This window comes from Panulirus ornatus, chromosome 8 (assembly GCF_036320965.1).
Source record: "Panulirus ornatus isolate Po-2019 chromosome 8, ASM3632096v1, whole genome shotgun sequence".
Lineage (NCBI taxonomy): Eukaryota > Metazoa > Arthropoda > Malacostraca > Decapoda > Palinuridae > Panulirus > Panulirus ornatus.
This window is the reverse complement of record NC_092231.1, coordinates 30,869,801-30,891,432: the sequence shown is the minus strand read 5'-3', so window position 1 is coordinate 30,891,432 and position 21,632 is coordinate 30,869,801. Positions and strand designations below refer to the sequence as shown.

General features: G+C 41.3%; 1 protein-coding gene across 1 annotated transcript in view; it reads right to left on the bottom strand.

Moving 5' to 3' along the window:
* Window positions 1–21,632, bottom strand: part of LOC139749885 (uncharacterized) — a 230,545-nt gene that overhangs the window by 196,374 nt on the left and 12,539 nt on the right. Inside the window, exon 2 of the mRNA XM_071664267.1 lies at window positions 14,141–14,865. Coding sequence (XP_071520368.1) covers window positions 14,141–14,865 — 725 coding nt within the window. The remainder of the gene's footprint in view (window positions 1–14,140; window positions 14,866–21,632) is intronic.

Genomic DNA, 21,632 nt, shown 5'->3' with positions numbered 1-21,632 from the left:
TACCTCCCTAACAACCCCATCCATAAACAAATTAAACAACCATGTGTATGTACATAAAGGGGATAAAGGTGTAAGAGGTATAAGAGGTATAAGTTTGTTGAGTATTCCTGGTAAATTATATGGGAGGGTATTGATTGAGAAGGTGAAAGCATGTACAAAGCATCAGATTGGGGAAGAGCAGTGTGGTTCCAGAAGTGGTAGAGGATATGTGGATCAGGTGTTTGCTTTGAAGAATGTATGTAAGAAATACTTAGAAAACAAATGGATTTGTATGTAGCGTTTATGGATCTGGAGAAGGCATATGATAAGAGTTGATAAGAGATGCTCTGTGGAAGGTATTAAGAATATATGGTGTGGGAGGCAAGTTGCTAGAAGCCGTGAAAAGTTTTTATCAAGGATGTAAGGCATGTGTACGTGTGGGAAGAGAGGAAAGTCATTGGTTCTCAGTGAATGTCGGTTTGCGGCAGGGGTGCGTAATGTCTCCATGGTTGTTTAATTTGTTTATGGATGGGTTTGTTAGGGAGGTGAATGTAAAACTTTTGGAAAGATGGGCAAGTATGCAGTCTGTTGAGGATGAAAGGGCTTAGGAAGTGAGTCAAATGAATTATGTCCAAGACCTTGAAGTAATTATGTCTACTGACCATACCTTCATTGAACAAAAAAAAATTTTTGTCTCATGCAAAAGAATAGCAGATTGGATCCTGCAGATCTTCAAGACAAGGGAAGGAAAACCAATGACAAAATTATTCAAGACACTAATTCTTTATTTCATCTATGTCTCTAATGCCCATTACCTCCAGAAACTTACATTATAGGGGTGGCCATGGCTAAAGTCTCCAATTATCTCTATCCTTGTATGCCTCCCTCACATACACCATTCCATGCATTCTTCCCCCATTTCTCTCTCTCCAGTACTCTTCCACTCAATTTCCCCACATCACAGGTGGTCTTCCTCTAACACCAAACCCTTAATGATGCTATCATACACTCTACTTGTAAACTCCCAGTCATGCACTCTTTTTACATGCCCAAACCACCTTAATGTATTACGTTTCACCTACTCTACCACTCCACAATTCATTCCCTTTGCATTCCCTGCCATACCAAATCTCTCATACACCCCATCACTTCTTTCTTCGTTCCATCTAGTCATAACTCATGCTCCTCTCAAATAGCTCATTTCTACAAGACTGGATTACTGACCTCTTCAACTCAATCCATGTCCATGTTTCAGCAGCATGGATTAATGTCAGGAGGACTATGCTGTTCCTTAATCCTTTCTTCACTTCCATACCTACATCTTTACCCTTCATTATTCTAGTAAGGAATCCAATGACTCTTCAACACTTTATAGCTCTCACCCTTATCTCTCCTTCCATATAACCAAACTTACCCCATCTCCCTCCAAAATACTTAAATTCTCTCTGCTTCCTGTCTTTCTCCCCCCACATCTATTACATAGCTTAGCACACTTTCTTCTCTCTCTATAATTATAGGGCTTTGCAAAATCTATGCTTTCACTCTTGTTTCCTTTCAAGCACCATTACTTTACTTTTACTCACATTTACCTTCTATCCCCTATGCTTACATGCACCATAAAACCCACTTACAACCCTCTGCAACTCCTCTTCACTCTCAGCAAACAGCACAGTATCATGCACAAACAGGAATGTCACTAGCCACCATACCTTACGACACTCCAACTCTGAACTCCTTTCCTTAATTTTGCTTTCACTTCTCTTATCAATTCAATCATAAACATTAAAATACCTTGCCTACACCCATATGAATACTGATACTTTTGATCAAATCTTTATCCATTTTTACAGATGCATTTGCTTCTCAATGGAAGGCTTTCACACCATCCAACAGTTATCCCATTACCCCACAAAACCTTAACAGATCCCATGAAGCATTCCAATCTACTTGTTCATATGCTTTCTATACATCCATAAAAGCTGCATACAGCTTTTTCCCTTTTGCTAGGTACTTTTCCCACAGTTATTCTCGGCAAAAACTGATCCACACATCCCCTACCTTTCCTAAAACCCCCTTCCTCCTTATAAATTCTATGCTCAGTCACCTCCATCACTCTATTAATCAACAATGTTGCATACACTTTTACTAGTATACTTAACAGATTTATTCCCTTATAAATGCTATATACATCCTTAGCACCTTTTTCTTTGAATAAAGGAACAAAAATATCTTTCATCCAATCCTCAGGCACAATGTTCTGCTTCTATGCTAAATCATATATCAAATGAATTTTCTATAATCACACTTTCTCCTCCATACTTCAATATTTCGCCATAATCCCATCCATTCTAGGTGCCTTTTCTCCCTCCAACCTCATTATTGACCTCTGTACCTCCTTTCTTGCTGTAGGCCTCTGCACCTGTATCCTTTTTCTTCCATCCTCCATACCCATGCATGTAGCAACTGCTACCTCACCTTTTCCCACATCCATCAGTTCTTCAAAGTATTTTTTTTTTCTTACTTCCTCCTTTTGATTCAGGAACCCCCCTTCCATAACTCTCATATTTACATTTCCACTCTTACATCTACTTTTTCAACTCCTTCTAGTACAATTTCTTATTTTCCCTAAACTCTTCCTTCCACCTTTGTTAGTAGTTTCCTTTTGAGCAATCTACCATATGCCTTTTTATGCTCTTCCAAAGCACGTCTAATTTCTTCCATCTACCATACATTCTCCCTTTTATTCTTATATCTCATACCCTTGTGTACAACCACTGATTCTTCAACCATTACCAATCTTGATCTAAACATCCTAAACACCTCATTCACACATGAATGTATCACTACATTTACTGCACTTTCATTTAAACTTTCTGTTACCCTCCTTTCATACTCATACTTGCATTCTTTCTATCTTCTTCCTTGCCACCACTTTTACCTCCTTCCTTACACTACACATCCACTCCTCCCTGATTCTCACCTCCAAGAGACCTGCAAAATAGACAGAATCACCAAAGATTCCTCTCACAACACTAGCATCCAGCACAACAGTTCTCTACATTTCATCCACTGCCATATAGTCTAACAAACCCTTTTGTTCTTCTCTCATATAATTTCTCACTAGTTATATCGGTGGATCAGCAAGCGATGAAAAAAGACGTATCCATGGAATAAACCTCTCTCATCACAGACATCCATAAGATAACTTCCTTTCTCATCTACTCCAAACATTCTCCATTTTTCAACCATTTTGCTAATTTCATCACAATGCAGCTTTGCATTCATTTCAATTATAATAAACTTTCTCTCCTCATCCATACAGTCATTCAAATTTCTCCAGAAACATTTTATTTCACCTTTACCTTGCATAGTCTTCACATTCACAGTCACATATACACATATCCATGCATACCTTACAATTCTAATATTTCCTGTCACACTGTTCTTGATCCATTTCATCCCTGCTCTGTAACACCTTCCCATACTCTCAGTGAAGGCATAGCTACATATCCTTATTTCCCTCTTTACTGGTAATTCTTATTCATTCCTGTCCATACCACTCCTCCTTCCACACACTTCCACATTTGCACTCATCATTTCCATTTTCACTCCATACACCATGCCCATGGATATGGGTTTCTCCAATCCCCAACACATCCAAACTTTAACTTTCAATTCTTTCATGAACTGAATATAACACTGTTCTAAAATAACCCTGAAAGGTGAGTGAAAAAGGAGATTTTGAATGTGTCCAGAGATCTTTCACAATCCGTACTATTCATTTTATTTATTTTACTTTTGTCACTGTCTCCCGCATTAGCAAGGTAGTACAAGGAAACAGATAAAAGAATGGCCCAACCCACCCACATACACATGTATATACATACACGTCCACACACGCAAATACACATACCTATACATCTCAACATATACATACATATACGCACACAGACAAATACATATATACACATGTACATAATTCATAGTCTGCCTTTATTCATTCCCATTGCCACCCCACCACACATGAAATAACACACCCCTCCCCCCAAATGTGCGCGAGGTAGCGCTAGGAAAAGACAACAAAGGCCACATTCGTTCACACTCAGTCTCTAGCTGTCATGTAATAATGCACCGAAACCACAGCTCCCTTTCCACATCCAGGCCCCACAGAACTTTCCATGGTTTACCCCAGACGCTTCACATGCCCTGGTTCAATCCATTGACAGCACGTCGACCCCGGTGTACCACATCGTTCCAATTCACTCTATTCCTTGCACACCTTTCACCCTCCTGCATGTTCAGGCCCCGATCACTCAAAATCTTTTTCACTCCATCTTTCCACCTCCAATTGGGTCTACCATTTTCCTCGTTCCCTCCACCTCTGAACATATATCCTCTTGGTCAATCTTTCCTCACTCATTCTCTCCATGTGCCCAAACCATTTCAAAACACCCTCTTCTGCTCTCTCAACCACACTCTTTTTATCATCACACATCTCTCTTACCATTTCATTACTTACTCAATCAAACCACCTCGCATCACATACTGTCCTCAAACATCTCATTTCCAGCACATCCACCCTCCTCTGCACAACTCTATCCATAGCCCACATCTCGCAACCATATAACATTGTTGGAACTACTATTCCTTCAAACATACCCATTTTTGCTTTCCGAGATAATGTTCTCGACTTCCACACATTCTTCAACACTCCCAGAACTTTCGCCCCCTCCCCCACCCTATGATTCACTTCTGCTTCCATGGTTCCATCTGCTACCAAATCCACTCCCAGATATCTAAAACACTTTACTTCCTCCAGTTTTTCTCCATTCAAACTCACCTCCCAGTTGACTCGTCCCTCAACCCTACTGTACCTAATAACCTTGCTCTTATTCACACCTACTCTCAGCTTTCTTTCACACACTTTACCAAACTCAGTCACCAGCTTCTGCAGTTTCTCACTCGAATCAGCCACAAGCGCTGTATCATCAGCGAACAACAACTGACTCACTTCCCAAGCTCTCTCATCCACAACAGACTTCATACTTGCCCCTCTTTCCAAAACTCTTGCATTCATCTCCCTAAAAACCCTATCCATAAACAAATTAAACAACCATGAAGACATCACGCACCCCTGCCGCAAACCAACATTCACCGAGAACCAATCACTTTCCTCTCTTCCTACATGTACACATGCCTTACATCCTCGATAAAAACTTTTCACTGCTTCTAGCAACTTGCCTCACACACCATACATTCTTAATATCTTACACAGAGCATCTCTATCGACTCTATCATATGCCTTCTCCAGATCCATAAATGCTACATACAAATCCATTTGCTGTTCTAAGTATTTCTCACATACATTCTTGGAAGCAAACACCTGATCCACATATCCTCTACCACCTCTAAAACCACACTGCTCTTCCTCAATCTGATGCTCTGTACATGCCTTCACCCTCTCAATCAATACCCTCCCATATAATTTACCAGGAATACTCAATAAACTTATACCTCTGTAATTTGAGCACTCACTTTTATCCCCTTGGCCTTTGTACAATGGCACTATGCAAGCATTCCGCCAATCCTCAGGCACCTCACCATGAGTCATACATACATTAAATAACCTTACCAACCAGTTAACAATACAGTAACCCCTTTTTTAATAAATTCCATTGCAATACCATCCAAACCCGCTGCCTTGATGCCTTTCATCTTCCGCAAAGCTTTTGCTACCTACCTCTTCTCTGTTTACCAAATCATTCTCTCTACCCCTCTCACTTTGCATACCACTTCGACCAAAACACCCTATATCTGCCACTCTATCATCAAACACATTCAACAAACCTTCAAAATACTCACTCCATCTCCTTCTCACATCACCGTACTTGTTATCGCCTCCCCATTAGCCCCCTTCACTGAAGTTCCCATCTGTTCCCTTGTCTTACGCATTTTATTTACCTCCTTCCAAAACATCTTTTTATTCTCCCTAAAATTTAATGATACTCTCTCACCCCCAACTCTCATTTGCCCCCTTTTTCACCTCTTGCACCTTTCTCTTGACCTCCTGCCTCTTTCTTTTATACATCTCCCACTCATTTGCATTTTTTCCCTACAAAAATCGTCCAAATGCCTCTCTCTTCTCTTACACAAATAATCTTACCTCTTCATCCCACAACTCACTACCCTTTCTAATCTGCCCACCTCCCACTCTTCTCATGCCACAAGCATCTTTTGCATAAGCCATCACTGCTTCCCTAAATACATCCCATTCCTCCCCCACTCCCCTTACGTCCTTTATTCTCACCTTTTTCCATTCTGTACTCAGTCTCTCCTGGTACTTCCTCACACAAGTCTCCTTCCCAAGTTCACTTACTCTCACCACTCTCTTCACCCCAACATTCTCTCTTCTTTTCTGAAAATCTCTACAAATCTTCACCTTCGCCTCCGCAAGATAATGATCAGACATCCCTCCAGTTGCACTTCTCAGCACATTAACATCCAAAAGTCTCTTTCACGCCCCTATCAATTAACACGTAATCTAATAACACTCTCTGGCCATCTCTCCTATTTACATACCTATACTTATGTATTTTTTTTTCTTTTTTTATACTTTGTCGCTGTCTCCCGCATTTGCGAGGTAGCGCAAGGAAACAGACGAAAGAAATGGCCCAACCCCCCCCATACACATGTATATACATACGTCCACACACGCAAATATACATACCTACACAGCTTTCCATGGTTTACCCCAGACGCTTCACATGCCTTGATTCAATCCACTGACAGCACGTCAACCCCGGTAGACCACATCGCTCCAATTCACTTTATTCCTTGCCCTCCTTTCACCCTCCTGCATGTTCAGGCCCCGATCACACAAAATCCTTTTCACTCCATCTTTCCACCTCCAATTTGGTCTCCCTCTTCTCCTCGTTCCCTCCACCTCCGACACATATATCCTCTTGGTCAATCTTTCCTCACTCATTCTCTCCATGTGCCCAAACCACTTCAAAACACCCTCTTCTGCTCTCTCAACCACGCTCTTTTTATTTCCACACATCTCTCTTACCCTTACGTTACTCACTCGATCAAACCACCTCACACCACACATTGTCCTCAAACATCTCATTTCCAGCACATCCATCCTCCTGCGCACAACTCTATCCATAGCCCACGCCTCGCAACCATACAACATTGTTGGAACCACTATTCCTTCAAACATACCCATTTTTGCTTTCCGAGATAATGTTCTCGACTTCCACACATTCTTCAAGGCCCCCAGAATTTTCGCCCCCTCCCCCACCCTATGATCCTCTTCCGCTTCCATGGTTCCATCCGCTGCCAGATCCACTCCCAGATATCTAAAACACTTCACTTCCTCCAGTTTTTCTCCATTCAAACTCACCTCCCAATTGACTTGACCCTCAACCCTACTGTACCTAATAACCTTGCTCTTATTCACATTTACTCTTAACTTTCTTCTTTCACACACTTTACCAAACTCAGTCACCAGCTTCTGCAGTTTCTCACATGAATCAGCCACCAGCGCTGTATCATCAGCGAACAACAACTGACTCACTTCCCAAGCTCTCTCATCCCCAACAGACTTCATACTTGCCCCTCTTTCCAAAACTCTTGCATTTACCTCCCTAACAACCCCATCCATAAACAAATTAAACAACCATGGAGACATCACACACCCCTGCCGCAAACCTACATTCACTGAGAACCAATCACTTTCCTCTCTTCCTACACGTACACATGCCTTACATCCTTGATAAAAACTTTTCACTGCTTCTAACAACTTTCCTCCCACACCATATATTCTTAATACCTTCCACAGAGCATCTCTATCAACTCTATCATATGCCTTCTCCAGATCCATAAATGCTACATACAAATCCATTTGCTTTTCTAAGTATTTCTCACATACATTCTTCAAAGCAAACACCTGATCCACACATCCTCTACCACTTCTGAAACCACACTGCTCTTCCTCAATCTGATGCTCTGTACATGCCTTCACCCTCTCAATCAATACCCTCCCATATAATTTACCAGGAATACTCAACAAACTTATACCTCTGTAATTTGAGCACTCACTCTTATCCCCTTTGCCTTTGTACAATGGCACTATGCACGCATTCTGCCAATCCTCAGGCACCTCACCATGAGTCATACATACATTAAATAACCTTACCAACCAGTCAACAATACAGTCACCCACTTTTTTAATAAATTCCACTGCAATACCATCCAAACCTGCTGTCTTGCCGGCTTTCATATTCCGCAAAGCTTTCACTACCTCTTCTCTGTTTACCAAATCATTTTCCCTAACCCTATCACTTTGCACACCACCTCGACCAAAACACCCTATATCTGCCACTCTATCATCAAACACATTCAACAAACCTTCAAAATACTCACTCCATCTCCTTCTCACATCACCACTACTTGTTATCACCTCCCCATTTGCGCCCTTCACTGAAGTTCCCATTTGCTCCCTTGTCTTACGCACTTTATTTACCTCCTTCCAGAACATCTTTTTATTCTCCCTAAAATTTAATGATACTCTCTCACCCCAACTCTCATTTGCCCTTTTTTTCACCTCTTGCACCTTTCTCTTGACCTCCTGTCTCTTTCTTTTATACATCTCCCACTCAATTGCATTTTTTCCCTGCAAAAATCGTCCAAATGCCTCTCTCTTCTCTTTCACTAGTACTCTTACTTCTTCATCCCACCACTCACTACCCTTTCTAATCAACCCACCTCCCACTCTTCTCATGCCACAAGCATCTTTTGCGCAATCCATCACTGATTCCCTAAATACATCCCATTCCTCCCCAACTCACCTTACTTCCATTGTTCTCACCTTTTTCCGTTCTGTACTCAGTCTCTCCAGGTACTTCCTCACACAGGTCTCCTTCCCAAGCTCACTTACTCTCACCACCCTCTTCACCCCAACATTCACTCTTCTTTTCTGAAAACCCATACAAATCTTCACCTTAGCCTCCACAAGATAATGATCAGACATCCCTCCAGTTGCACCTCTCAGCACATTAACATCCAAAAGTCTCTCTTTCGCACGCCTGTCAATTAACACGTACTCCAATAACGCTCTCTGGCCATCTCTCCTACTTACATAAGTATACTTATGTATATCTCGCTTTTTAAACCAGGTATTCCCAATCATCAGTCCTTTTTCAGCACATAAATCTACAAGCTCTTCACCATTTCCATTTACAACACTGAACACCCCATGTATACCAATTATTCCCTCAACTGCCACATTACTCACCTTTGCATTCAAATCACCCATCACTATAACCCGGTCTCGTGCATCAAAACCACTAACACACTCATTCAGCTGCTCCCAAAACACTTGCCTCTCATGATCTTTCTTCTCATGCCCAGGTGCATATGCACCAATAATCATCCACCTCTCTCCATCAACTTTCAGTTTCACCCATATTAATCGAGAATTTACTTTCTTACACTCTATCACATACTCCCACAACTCCTGTTTCAGGAGTATTGCTACTCCTTCCCTTGCTCTTGTCCTCTCACTAACCCCTGACTTTACTCCCCAGACATTCCCAAACCACTCTTCCCCTTTACCCTTGAGCTTCGTTTCACTCAGAGCCAAAACATCCAGGTTCCTTTCCTCAAACATACTACCTATCTCTCCTTTTTTCACATCTTGGTTACATCCACACACATTTAGGCACCCCACTCTGAGCCTTCGAGGAGGATGAGCACTCCCCGCATGACTCCTTCTTCTGTTTCCCATTCTAGAAAGTTAATACAAGGAGGGGAGGATTTCTGGCCCCCCGCTCCCGTCCCCTCTAGTCGCTTTCTACGACACGCGAGGAATACGTGGGAAGTATTCTTTGACCCCTATCTCCAGGGATAATATACATATATATATATACATATACACATACACACACATACACATACATACGCACATATACACACACACACACACACACACATACATATACATACATATGAAAAAATGTAAGAAACAATTTAGAAAACTGAAACTTCTAGCTTGAAATGAACGAAAAACTGAATGTCACACAATGGTTCAACCTCTGGCTCTGGAAAAAAGGAAATGCACAATTTATCCACACAAACGTCAATAGCAGTTCTCATCAATTTAACCACTGTATCAATAAGCTTCAATGTCTAAGCTACATTTTTCGCCAATTTTCACTATTTTCTTGTCAAAACACCATGTATGAAAACTATCACTCCAGTAACACAACTGTAAACATTTACTTCCCCTTTAAAAAAGTTCTGGGGAAGTCTGTCTCGATACACTGCGGGAAACTCTACCACCTGGCGGGGTTTGTATTGCAATGGTTCCTGATTCACAAACGTAGTAGCATCACTGGTGGGCCAAGGTAGTTATGTATATCTCACTTTTTAAATCAGGTATTCCCAATCACCAGTCCTTTTTCAGCACATAAATCTACAAGATCTTCACCATTTCCATTTACAACACTGAACACCCCATGTACACCAATTATTCCCTCAACTGCCACATTACTCACCTTTCCATTCAAATCACCCATCACTATAACCCGGTCTTGTGCATCAAAATCACTAACACACTCACTCAGCTGCTCCCGAACAAACTTGCCTCTCATGATCTTTCTTCTCATGCCCAGGTGCATATGCACCAATAATCACCCATCTCTCTCCATCCACTTTCAGTTTTACCCATATCAATCTAGAGTTTACTTTCTTACACTCTATCACATCCTCCCACCACTCCTGTTTCAGGAGTAGTGCTACTCCTTCCCTTGCTCTTGTCCTCTCACTAACCCCTCACTTCACTCCCAAGACATTTCCAAACCACTCGTACCCTTTACCCTTGAGCTTCATTTCACTACGAGCCAAAACTTCCAGGTTCCTTTCCTCAAACATACTACCAATCTCTCCTTTTCTCTCATCTTGGTTACATCAACACACATTCAGACACTCCAATCTAAGCCTTTGAGGAGGATGAGCACTCCCTGCATGACTCCTTCTGTTTCCCCTTTTAGAAAGTTAAAATACAAAGAGGGGAGGGTTTCCAGCCACCCGCCCCCGACCCCTTTAGTCGCCTTCTACGACATGTGAGGAATGTGTGGGAAGTATTCTTTCTCCCCTATCCCCAGGGATAAATCCATATTAATGTAGTAGTTTTATCATTATAATTATTATACTTGACCGCTGTTTCCTCCGTCAGCGAGGCAGAGCCAGGAAACAGACGAAGAATGGCCCATATACGTATACATACACAAGAACATATCCATACTTGCTGGTTTTCATCCATTCCAGGTACTAATGCGCCCCACATGAAACAGCATCACTACCTGCTACTTCAGTGAGATAGCTTCAGAAAAAAGACATAAAAGGCCACAATTGTTCACACTCAGTCTCTAACTGTCATGTGTACTGCACCAAAACCACAACTCCCTATCCACATCTAGGCCCCACAGACCTTTCCATGGTTTACCCCAGACATTTCACATACCCTGGTTCAGTCCACTGCCAGCATGTTGACCCCAATATACCACAATGTTCCAATTCACTCTATTCCTTGCACTCCTCTCACCCTCCGGTTGGTTAAGGCCTTGATCACTCAAAATCTTTTTCATTCCATCTTTCCACCAATAATTTGGCCTCCCACTTCTTGAGCTCTCCACCTCTGACACTTATAACTGTTTTGTCAATCTTTCCAAACTCATTCTCTCTATTATGTCCAAACCATTTCAACACACCCTCTTCTACTCTTTCAACCACACCCTTTATATTTCCATACATCTCTTACCCTTTCATCACTTACTCAATCAAACCATCTCACACCAAATATTGGCCTGAAACACTACATTTCCAACACATCCACCCTCCTCCATACAACCCTATCTATAGCTAATGCCTCACAATCATATAACATTGTTGGAACTACTATTCCTTCAAACATACCCATTTTTCCTCTGTGAGATAACATTTTCTCTTGCCATACATTCTTCATCGCTCCCAGAACCTTTTCCCCCTCCCCTACCCTGTGACTCATTTCCATTTACAAGGTTGCATTCACTGCTAAGCCCACTCCCAGATATCTAAAACACTTCATTTCCTCCAGTTTTTTCCATTCAAACTTACATTACAATTAACTTGTCCCTCAATCCTACAGAACCTAATAACCTTCCTCTTATTCATATTTTCTCTCAACTTTCTCCTTTCATGCATTTTTCCAAACTCAGTCACCAACTTCTACAGTTTCTCACTTGAATCAGCCACCAGAGATGTATCATCGGCAAACGACAACTGACTCACTTCCCAGGCCCTCTCATCCCTACAGACTGCATACTTGCCCCTCTCTCCAAAACTCTTGCATTCACCTACCTAACAACCCCAACCACAAACAAATTAAACAACCATGGGGACATCACAAGCCCCTGCCACAACCCGACCTCAACTGGGAACCAATTACTCTCCTTTCCTACCAAGTCATACACATGCCATACCTCCTTGGTAAGAGCTTTTAACTGCTTCTAGCAGTTTACCTCCCAAACCATATACTCTTAAAACCTTCCACAAAACATCTCTATCAACCCTAACATATGCCTTCTCCAAATTCATAAATGCTTCATACAAATCCATCTGTTTTCTAAGTATTTTTCACACAAAAATTCTTCAAAGCAAACACCCGATCCACACATCTTCTACCACTTCTGAAACCACACTGCTCTTCCGCAAACTGATGCTCTGTACATTCCTTCACCCTCTCAATCAATACCTTCCCATAAATTTTCCCAGGAAAACTAAAAAAACTTATGCCTCTGTAGTCTGAACACTCACCTTTATTCCCTTTGCCTTTGTACAATGGCACTATGCATGCATTCCACAAATCCTCAGACACTTCACCATGACCCATGCATGCAATGAATATCCTTACCAACCAGTCAACAACACAGTCGCCCCTTTTCTTAATAAATTCTACAGCAATACCATCCAAACCTGCCACCCTGCCAGATTTTATCTTAAGTGAAAATCTCACTACCTCTTCTCTCTTAACCAAACCATTCTCCCTGACCCTCTCACTTTACCCACCATCCCAACCAAAACACCCTACATCTGCCACATTCAACAAACTTTCAAAATACTCACTCCATCTCCTTCTCACTTCATCACTACCTGTTATTACTTCCCCCATTGCCCCCTTCACCAATGTTCCCATCTGTTCTCTTGTCTTTAACTCCTTCCAAAACATTTTTTTATTCTCCTTAAAGTAAAATGATACTCTCTCACCCCAACTCTCAATTGTCCACTTTTTCAACCCTTGCACCTTCCTCTTGACCTCCTACCACTTTCTTTTATACATCTCCCAGTCATTTGCTCTCCTTCCTTGCAAGTATCGTCCAAACGCCTCTCTTTCCTCTGTCACTGACAACTTTACTTTTTCACCCCACTACTCACTAGCCTTTCCAATTTGCCCACCTTTCTCATGCCACATGCATATTTTGCACATGCCATTAATGTACTACAGGAATCAAATTACTGGAGAAGAACCTACAGAGAGTACCAGACCATCCAGACTGTGAGGAAAATGGAGGCCTGAGCACTGCCACTTCCAACAGCTTGTTTAACGAACAACCCATTCCAGCAGCCTTGACCCTGTCTGGAATTGGGGGTGAAGACCCACAATGACATCAGGTATTCACAGAATTGTCAATGGACTAACAAGGTCATATGAAGCAGCTAGGAGAAACCAAGGAAGGTCTGTGTGATCTGGTTATAGATACAGGGCTGTGCATTTTGTATATTAACATAAGACAGCTAGAATAAGGATAAGCACAAATGAGACCCTTTCCTCATCTGTTCTTGGCACTACCTAACTAACATGGGCAACAGCAAACATGTAAAAAAAGTCTTTTAACATTATGTTGAATCTATCTATAAGAACATCTTTTATTTTCTTTTCTTAATTTTCTGAAAAAAACTTAGCCTGGAGGGAATGCAAATAACTGACAAAGCTAATGACTGAAACGGTTAAAGGTTTAAATGTGGAAAGAAATATATCTTCCTATGGGTACTTGTAACCTCTGTACCTCATCTTCTAAGATAACTGGCTAATCTAAATAATCATTGTTTAAAGACTTACCCAACAACAGTAGAAGTTGGTTCTGCATCCTTGGCATCAGAGTCCATGTATGAAGAAAAATGTCTACCCACACGGGAGAAGTCAAACACCACATCTTCACTTGTACTCACTTCTTCCTTCTGTCTCTCATCATTAGCACTATCTCTTTTCCTTGAAATTTCTCTTTCACTTTCCCTTCTTTTCCTTTCATAACTGCGAGATTCACTGTGTTTCCGTTTTCTTTCATCTCTTTCAGTCTCTTTTCTTTTTCTCTCCTTATCATCTTTTGAACCTCTCTTATCTCTGTGTTTTTCCTTGTGTTTTCTATCTCTATCATCTCTTCTGTCTTTTGAGTCCCTTCTTTCCTTGTCCTTCTTCTTATCATTGCTACCACTATTACTTTTATGTCTCTCTCTACCAATACTTTTAACACTTTTGTGTTTGTCACGATCTTTTTCTTTATCACTTATCTGTTCATCTTTATTTGTATCCTTGCTTTTTGTTTTTTCTCTTTCTTTATCCCTATTATCCCTGTCTTTCTCTTTGTCTCTGCTCTTTCCATCTCTTGCTTTCCTGTCTTTATCACTATCTTTGCTTTTGTGCCGATGTCTTTCTTTGTCTGTACTGTCCCTTCTTTCCTTTTTCTCCTTATCTGAGGACATTTTTCTGTCTTTTCTTGTTTTCAATGGGTCTTCATCCTTACAAACTTTCCTGTGCTTTTCCTGAGATTTATCTCTATGAGGTTTCTGAAAAGAGATATAGTAAATATAATTTTATTCATTTTTTATTATACTTAGTCGCTGTCTCCTGCGTTAGTGAGGTAGCACAAGGAAACAGACGAAAGGATGGCCCAACCCACCCACAAACACATGTATATACATAAATGCCCACACACACACACATATGCATACCTATACATTTCAACGTATACATACTTATATTTTTTTATCATACTTTGTCGCTGTCTCCCGCGTTTGCGAGGTAGCGCAAGGAAACAGACGAAAGAAATGGCCCAACCCACCCCCATACACATGTATATACATACGTCCACACACGCAAATATACATACCTACACAGCTTTCCATGGTTTACCCCAGACGCTTCACATGCCCTGATTCAATCCACTGACAGCACGTCAACCTCGGCATACCACATCGATCCAATTGACTCTATTCCTTGCCCTCCTTTCACCCTCCTGCATGTTCAGGCCCCGATCACACAAAATCTTTTTCACTCCATCTTTCCACCTCCAATTTGGTCTCCCACTCCTCGTTCCCTCCACCTCCAACACATATATCCTCTTGGTCAATCTTTCCTCACTCATTCTCTCCATGTGACCAAGCCATTTCAAAACACCCTCTTCTGCTCTCTCAACCACGCTCTTTTTATTTCCACACATCTCTCTTACCCTTACGTTACTTACTCGATCAAACCACCTCACACCACACATTGTCCTCAAACACCTCATTTCCAGCACATCCATCCTCCTGCGCACAACTCTATCCATAGCCCATGCCTCGCAACCATACAACATTGTTGGAACCGCTATTCCTTCAAACATACCCATTTTTGCTTTCCGAGATAATGCTCTCGACTTCCACACATTCTTCAAGGCTCCCAGAATTTTTGCCCCCTCCCCCACCCTATGATCCACTTTCGCTTCCATGGTTCCATCCGCTGCCAGATCCACTCCTAAATATCTAAAACACTTTACTTCCTCCAGTTTTTCTCCATTCAAACCGACCTCCCAGCTAGAAGTTTCAGTTTTCTAAATTATTTCTTACATTTTTCATATGTATATATGTGTATGTGTGTGTATGTGCGTATGTATGTGTATGTATATATATATGTATATATATGTATATTATCCCTGAGGATAGGGGTCAAAGAATACTTCCCACGCATTCCTCGCGTGTCGTAGAAGGCGACTAGAGGGGACGGGAGTGGGGGGCCAGAAATCCTCTCCTCCTTGTATTTTTTTTTTAACTTTCTAAAATGGGAAACAGAAGAGGAGTCACGTGGGGAGTGCTCATCCTCCTCGAAGGCTCAGACTGGGGTGTCTAAATGTGTGTGGATGTAACCAAGATGTGATAAAAGGAGAGATAGGTAGTATGTTTGAGGAAAGGAACCTGGATGTTTTGGCTCTGAGTGAAACGAAGCTCAAGGGTAAAGGGGAAGAGTGGTTTGGGAATGTCTTGGGAGTAAAGTCAGGGGTTAGTGAGAGGACAAGAGCAAGGGAAGGAGTAGCAGTACTCCTGAAACAGGAGTTGTGAGAGTATGTGATAGAATGTAAGAAAGTAAATTCTCGATTAATATGGGTAAAACTGAAATACATATACATACACAGACATAAACGTATATACACATGTACCTATTCATACTTGCTGCCTTCATCCAATTCCATCACCACCGCACCACACACGAAATGGCACCACCCCTTCCCCTGTGGGTGCGAGGTAGAGCAAGGAAAAGACAACAGAGGCCACATTTGTTCACACTCAGTCTCTAGATGTCATGTGTAATGCACCTAAACCACAGCTTCCTTTCCACATCCAGGCCCCACAAAACTTTCCATGTTTTACCCTAGACGCTTCATATGCCCTGCTTCAATCCATTGACAGCATGTCGACCCCAGTGTACCACATCGTTCTAATTCACTCTATTCCTTGCACACCTTTCACCCTCCTGTATGTTCAGGCCCCGATTGCTCAAAATCTTTTTCAATCCATCCTTCCACCTCCAATTTGATCTCCCACTTCTCCTCATTCCCTCCACCTATGACACATATATCCTCTATGTCAATCTTTCCTAACTCATTCTCTCCAAGTGACCAAACCATTTCCATACACCCTCTTCTACTCTCTCAACCACACTCTATTACTACACATCTCTCTGACCCTTTAATTAATTACTCGATCAAACCATCTCACACCACATATTACCCTCAAACATTTCATTTCCAACATATCCACCCTCCACCTCACAACCCTATCTATGCCTCACAACCATATAACATTGTTGGAACCACTATTCCTTCAAACATACCCATTTTCGCTCTCCAAGATAACGTTCTTGCCTTCCACACATTCTTCAAAGCTCCCAGAACCTTTGCCCCCTCCCCCACCCTGTGGCTCACTTCCACTTCCATGGTTCCAGCTGCTGGTAAATCCACTCCTAGATATCTAAAACACTTCACTTCCTCCAGTTTCTTTCCATTCAAACTTACCTCCCAATCAACTGCCCCTCAACCCTACTGAACCTAATAACCTTGCTCTTAATCACATTCACTCTCAGCTTTCTTCTTTCACACACTTTACCAAACTCAGTCACCAGCTTCTGCAGTTTCTCACCCGAATCAGCCAACAGCGCTGTATCATCAGTGAACAACAACTGACTCACTTCCCAAGCTGTCTCAATCAACAACTGACTCCATGTTTGCCCCTTTCTCCAAAACTCTTGCATTCACCTCTCTAACAATCCCATCCATAAACAAATTAAACAACCATGGAGACATCATGCACCCCTGTCGCAAACCGACATTCATTGGGAACCAATCACTTTCCTCTCTTCCTACTCATACACATGCCTTACATCCTTGATAAGAGCTTTTCACTGCTTCCAGCAACTTGCCTCCCACACCATATACTCTTAATACCTTCCAAAAAGCATCTCTATCAACTCAGTCACATGCCTTCTCCAGATCCATAGATGCTACATACAAATCCACCTGTTTTTCTAAGTATTTCTCACATACATTCTTCAATGCAAATACCTGATCCACACATCCTCCACCACTTCTGAAATCACACTGTTCTTCCCAATTCTGATGCTCTGTGCATGCCTTTACCCTCTCAATCAATACCCTCCCATATGTCAAAAAAAAATTTGGAATGTAAAAAATACAATGCATGAAATCATTCAACTCATCAATCTTTACCCCTAGAACAAAATTCGAGACAATAAACCTTACTAAAAGGAAAAGCAGTTCCTGTATCAATCATTACTTTGGGAACATTTACAGACATCAACTTCTAAATCATCATATACATAATTTTGCCACTTAAACACAGAAGTTTTTATCCATCATAATACTTCTGTATTCAAACCTTAACTAAAGGGTATGATAGGTATGACAATGCAATAATACAAAGTAAGCACTTACACTCATCAATAAAAGGTAAAATGTGTACAGTATACCCACACCCATTTACCATAATAGGTGGAAAGGGTTAATGATTTAGCAAAAAAATCAAATGGAGAAAAAAAAAAAGGAAAAATTATTTTATTTTTATTCTTAGCTGAAACTGAATGTCCTAATCATGGGCATTGTATTGGTAACATTTTCTTGGACTTCAAGGGAGGAACATTGTCCACTGTTCATATGTTTGTCTTAGCAGTCAACTTTAATGACTCATGATCCATCTTTGGGGATCCCATTAAATATGGTCATGGCCTTTTCTCAGTCTTGGCCTTTCTCAGTAATATTTGATATTTTCTTCATGATTCAACATTATATACTCTATTGTGGAAATGAAATTACCAGTGTAAACTAAATCTACCATAACCTGCCCAAGTAGCTCTCTTACAGGCTTGATAACTTCTACTGACTATAGCGCAGTCGGTAGTCTTCATTAAGTTTTCCTTTTCATTAAATATATTCACAAAAAGTCATGCTGGGAAAAATGACAATGAATTTTTAAACCAAAAATAGTGATATTAATGATTTCAAGATTTTCATACAAATTCATTTACAGTATTAATGCAAGAATTCAGGTCACATATAATAAATCATCTTCGGGGATGCCAGAACATTTTTGTAGATGAATTCTATCATTATCATTATACAGAATCTCTGTTTCCCGCATCAGTGAAGTAGCACCAGGAAACAGATGAAGAATGGCCCATCCACTTATATATACAATTATATTTCATTTCTATTTATCTATTTATTATACTTTGTCACTGTCTCCCGCGTTAGCGAGGTAGTGCAAGGAAACAGACGAAAGAATGGCCCAACTCACCCACATACACATGTATATACATACATGTCCACACATGCACCTATACATACATACACATCTTAACATATAAATATATATATACACACACACAGACATATACATATATACACATGTACATGATTCATACTGTCTGCCCTTATTCATTCCCGTCACCACCCAGCCACACATGAAATGACAACCCTCTCCCCCTGCATGTGCACGAGGTAACGCTAGGAAAAGACAACAAAGGCCCCATTCATTCACAATCAGTCTCTAGCTGTCATGTATAATGCATTGAATCCACAGCTCCCTTTCCACATCCGGGCCTCCAAAACTTTCCATGGTTTACCCCAGACACTTCACATGTGCTGGTTCAATCTATTGACAGCACATCGACCCCGGTATACCACATCGTTCCAATTCACTCTATTCCTTGCACGCTTTTCACCCTCCTGCATGTTCAGGCCCCAATCACTCAAAATCTTTTTCACTCCATCTTTCCACCTCCAATTTGGTCTCCCTCTTCTCGTTCCCTACACCTCTGACACATATATCCTCTTTGTCAATCTTTCCTAACTCATTCTCTCCATGTGACCAAACCATTACTCAATCAAACTGCCTCACACCACATATTGTCCTCAAACATCTCATTTCCAGAACATCCACCCTCCTCCGCATAACTCTATCTATAGCCCATGCCTTGCAACCATATAACATTGTTGGAACCACTATTCCTTCAAACATACCCACCTTTGGTTTCCAAGATAACGTTCTCAACTTCCACGCATTTTTCAATGCTCCAAGAACTTTCGCCCCCTCCCCCACCCTTTGATTCACTTCCGCTTCCATGGTTCCATCCTCTGCAAAATCCACTCCCAGATATCTAAAACACTTCACTTCCTCCAGATTTTCTCCATTCAAACTTACCTCCCAATTGACTTGTCCCTCAACCCTACCGTACCTAATAACCTTGCTCTTATTCACATTAACTCTCAGCTTTCTTCTTTCACACACTTTACCAAACTCAGTCACCAGCTTCTGCAGTTTCTCACACGAATCAGCCACCAAAGCTTTATCATCCCAAGCTCTCTCATCCCCAACAGACTGCATATTAGCCCCTCTTTCCAAAACTTTTGCATTCATCTCCCTAACAACCCCATCCATAAACAAATTAAACAACCATGGAGACATCACGCACCCCTGCCGCAAACCAACATTCACTGAGAACCAATCACTTTCCTTTCTTTCTACTCGTACACATGCCTTACATTCTCGATAAAAACTTTTCACCGCTTCTAACAACTTGCCTCACACACCATACATTCTTAATACCTTCCACAGAGCATCTCTATCAAATGCTTTCTCCAGATCCATAAATGCTACATACAAATCCATTTGCTTTTCTAAGTATTTCTCACGTACATTCTTCAAAGTAAACACCTGATCCACACATCCTCTACCACTTCAGAAACCACACTGCTCTTCCCCAATCTGATGCTCTGTACATGCCTTCACCCTCTCAATCAATACACTCCCATATAATTTCCCAGGAATACTCAACAAACTTATACCTCTGTAATTTGAGCACTCACTCTTATCCCCTTTGCCTTTGTACAATGGCACTATGCAAGCATTCTGCCAGTCCTCAGGCACCTCACCATGAGTCATACATACGTTAAATAACCTTACCAACCACTCAACAATACAGTCACCCCCTTTTTTAATAACTTCCACTGCAATACCATCCAAACCCACTGCCAAGCAGGCTTTCATCTTCCGCAAAGCCCCCACTACCTCTTCTCTGTTTACCAAATCATTCTCCCTAACCTTTTCACTTTGCACACCACCTCGACCAAAACACCCTATATCTGCCACTCTATCATCAAACACATTCAACAAACCTTCAAAATATTCACTCCATCTCCTTCTCACTTCACCACTACTTGTTATCACTCCCCATTAGCCCCCTTCACTGATGATCCCATTTGCTCCCTTGTCTTATGAACTTTATTTACCTCTTTCCAAAATGTCTTTTTATTCTCCCTAAAATTTAATGATACTCTCTCATCCCAACTCTCATTTGCCCTCTTTTTCACCTCTTGCACCTTTCTCTTGACCTCCTGCCTCTTTCTTTCATACTTATCCCAGTCATTTGCATTATTTCCCTGCAAAAATCATACAAATGCCTCTCTCTTCTCTTTCACTAATCTTCTTACTTCTTCATCCTACCACTCACTACCCTTTCTAATCTGCCCACCTCCCACGCTTCTCATGCCACAAGCATCTATTGCGCAAGCCATCACTGCTTCCCTAAATACATCCCATTCCTCCCCCACTCTCCTTATGTCCTTTGTTCTTACCTTTTTCCATTCTGTACTCAGTCTCTCCTGGTATATCCTCACACAAGTCTCCTTCCCAGGCTCACTTACTCTCACCACTCTCTTCATCCCAACATTCTCTCTTCTTTTCTGAAAACCTCTACAAATCTTCACATTCACCTCCACAAGATAATG